Source organism: Galendromus occidentalis, unplaced genomic scaffold (assembly GCF_000255335.2).
Source record: "Galendromus occidentalis unplaced genomic scaffold, Mocc_1.1 scf7180000076324, whole genome shotgun sequence".
Lineage (NCBI taxonomy): Eukaryota > Metazoa > Arthropoda > Arachnida > Mesostigmata > Phytoseiidae > Galendromus > Galendromus occidentalis.
In genome coordinates this window covers 1-3,139 of record NW_003804313.1, presented here as the reverse complement: position 1 = coordinate 3,139, position 3,139 = coordinate 1, and the positions used below count along the sequence as shown (strand labels likewise).

General features: G+C 50.1%; 1 protein-coding gene across 1 annotated transcript; it reads right to left on the bottom strand.

Moving 5' to 3' along the window:
• Positions 1–43: 43 nt before the first annotated feature.
• LOC100906100 (uncharacterized) lies at positions 44–3,133 on the bottom strand (the record flags this gene model as incomplete). The annotated part of the gene is made up of 2 exons (XM_003738799.1): positions 2,192–3,133; positions 44–2,057 (listed from the first exon to the last, which is right to left on the bottom strand). Coding segments are annotated over exons 1-2 (2,956 nt in total), but the record flags the coding sequence as incomplete, so codon positions are not given.
• Between the last annotated feature and the right edge of the window lie 6 nt (positions 3,134–3,139).

Here is a 3,139-nt window from a genome sequence, read left to right as displayed (position 1 = left end):
ACCTGAGCGAGACCGGAGAGGAGAGTCCTCTTCGATGGTTTGCCTTCTCTCAGGCTCTGAACTGCCCTATCGACAAAGACTCCCAGCGTATCCGAGACTTGGCACCATCGCACGCCCAAGAACTTAAAATCGCTCTCATCGACTCGGACGCTTATGTTCTGATCTGCGAAGTCATGCTCCAGCATTCTCGCCAACTCAACATTGTTGCAAGCCCATTTCCTCAAAGGGAATTTAGCGGCCGCGAAAATTGCCTCGCAGCGCTTCGCTTTGTCTCTGGCCTCGTTTATGCTATTTGCCGAGAATGATAGATCATCCATGTACGCTGAGTACATTATCTCATCGATAAATTCTGCTTCGTTCGGGTATTTTCGTTTCATGAACTCCAGGTGGTATTTGAGACCTGCCTGGTGCAGCCATGGTGAGGATATTAGCCCGAAATCTAGTCTTTTAGACCAGAATTGTCTCAAGGGGGCGTCTGGATTGGTTGATATACCCGGTCGCCAGAAAAATCTGAGGAACGTACGATGTGATTGGTCTATCTCGAACTGGTGAAAAGCCTTCTCTATATCTGATATGATCACGATGGGGGAGTTTCTGAATCTCGCCAGGACCCTGAGTATGTTGGGTAGCAGGTTAGGACCGGCTATGAGCACGTCATTCAAGGATGCCAAATCCTTCGACCTTGCCCCAGCGTCCTTGACCAATCTGATCTTGAAGCCCAATTCACTTTCTGGGGCAGGTTTTTTCACCACCTGAATGGGCAGATAGTGTGCGAATTCCCCTTTCTTTCTCTCTGGGGCCCTTTCCGCAAACCCGCTCCTTATATAGCTCGCTACTTCATCGTCTGCTGCCTTGAGAATCTCTGGCGAGCTCCTAGAAATTAGGGTTTTCAGCCTTATCTGAGCCAGTTGTTCGTTGTCTCCCAGCACGTGAATTTTATCATTGAATGGGAGTTTCAGTGAGTACCTTCCCGACGGAAGTCTCCTGATGCCCTTCAAGAATATTTCGTCGTATTTTTTCGCTTCGATCGCGGCTTCGTTTCCCTCTGGCGGCTCTATCCCCGATAGCTCCGAACGGAACATAAATTCAATATCTCGGGGGGTCCCTAACGCGTCGGTAGTCTCTTCTACATTGAGTGCTCTCGAGGCCTCTTCGGTAGAGACTGACGCTCGTAATTGACCAACGCTGAGCGTTGTCGTGCATGGGCTCGGTACTTCTTTCTTTCCGAAAGTAAACCAGCCGAGGCGTGTTCTTAACCCGATCAAAGATCCTTCGGATCTGGATTCGTTGAGCCAAAATTTTCCGATGTGATCGTTCCCTATTAGGATATCTATATTCTTGTGGACGGGGTCGGAAACTCTATCCGCATAATCCAGATCACAGGTCAATTTCCCCGCGGGTGGGAAGACGGTTCTCGTGATTACTGGTATCCCCAGACACACTATGGAAAACGACGCGTTGGGCTCGAAACGGCTCCTAATGGTAATTTCGTAGTTGGAATATTGCTCCACCTCCGAGGCCTGGCCGCCCAACGTATGGTTGATCAGATGCTCCTTACTGATCGCCTTAGCTCTCAGGGATTTGGCTAATTTCTCAGTGATGTAAGATCTCTGAGAACCGATGTCTAGCAGTAACCGTCGGAGCTCGACGATAGGGCCTTTTACAACATAGGCATAGCCAGTAGCGAGGTTCGCATTGCCTCGCATGTGCTCGGTGATATCTCCTCGAGCCTCGTGGTCCGATTCGTTACATTCCGCGTTGTTCGATGCGCCCATGAGGGTAGACGTCACTTTGGCGTCTGGAGATTTTTCGCACAATAACGAGTTGCGACATCCTCTGCAAAACCTGCATGTCGTTTTCAAGCGACATTTCGACGCCACGTGGTTCCTCCTCAAGCATTTCGCGCATGCGTCGGTTTTCCGCACGATTTCCGCTCGCTCTGAGCTCGAGAGAACTTTTCTACATTTTTGTGACGCGTGGTTTTTGAGGCCACAGAATAGACATGCATGATTGCCCTGGGATTCTTGATTACCGTAAAATGAATGGTTATCTCTTGGCTTCGCGGTATTGAATGTGTTGAGTTCTCCCCTCACCGCACCGCCGTTCCGAAATTTCCCTCGATCCGTGTTGGGGCTGGCTTTGCTGGCCGACGGAGTCGCTTTATTCTTATTCTCTTCCCCAAGAACTTCACCAGCGCGTCTAACTGTTTGTTCGCCTCATCTGACTTCGATACTTCGTGGACTCTGAGAAAGGCGTCCCTAACCGAGCTTGGAAGGTTGTCGAGAATGATCGGCAATATCATGACCGCCGCGCCATCGAATCCCTCTATGAGGGTCTTGAGAGCTCTAATATTTTGTGCGATCACCGGAATCAACGCGTGCCACTTATCTGGGTTTTTGAAGGTCCTAGAGTTGCAGTTGTTGATCAATTCCGAAGCGTAGGCGTACTGAGCCGAGAATACGCTCCCGTATTCATCCTTGATTATGTCGATTGCCCTCTGATAGAGTTCCTCCTTGAGGTGAAGGTGCGAAATCTGCTTCAGGGCGCTGCCGACTAACGATGATTTCAGTCTTTTAAATTTTTCCAATGGTGACGTACACGTGGTCGTCGCGGACCCGAATAACTCGAACCATTCCTGGAATTTCTTGGCATCGCCTGCGAACTTTGGGATCTTATCCTGTTGCTTCACGATGACATCCTTGATTACCGTAATGGCGGATTTGTCTTGATCCGCAGGATGCGGCTTATCTTGAGTCGCGCTGGTGCTTGGCGCGGCAGCGTCCTCGCCCGGGCCACGTCTCAGGAATTCGATCTTCGCAAGCATCTCGAAAATCGTTTCTTCATACTCCATCGCTCGATCCATGAAGGCGTCATGTTTGGTTCGCTCTTCCTCGTTCCCCGGGGTGGCCAGCATCGCTGAGATCTGCTCATTGAGCCTTTCAAGCTTAAGCCTAAGCTGTCTTATGAGGTTTTCTTCTGTGTCTAGCTTGATTACGTTCGCCGACTCGGGATTCTCGAACATAGCTTCCACTGGAGCTTTCCTCCTTGTGACCTGCCTTCTGACATTCTTCCTTTGATCCTGGAGCGATTCGCAAAGGACTTTGTCCACACCCTCCTTCAGTAGGAGTGCCATTGCTAT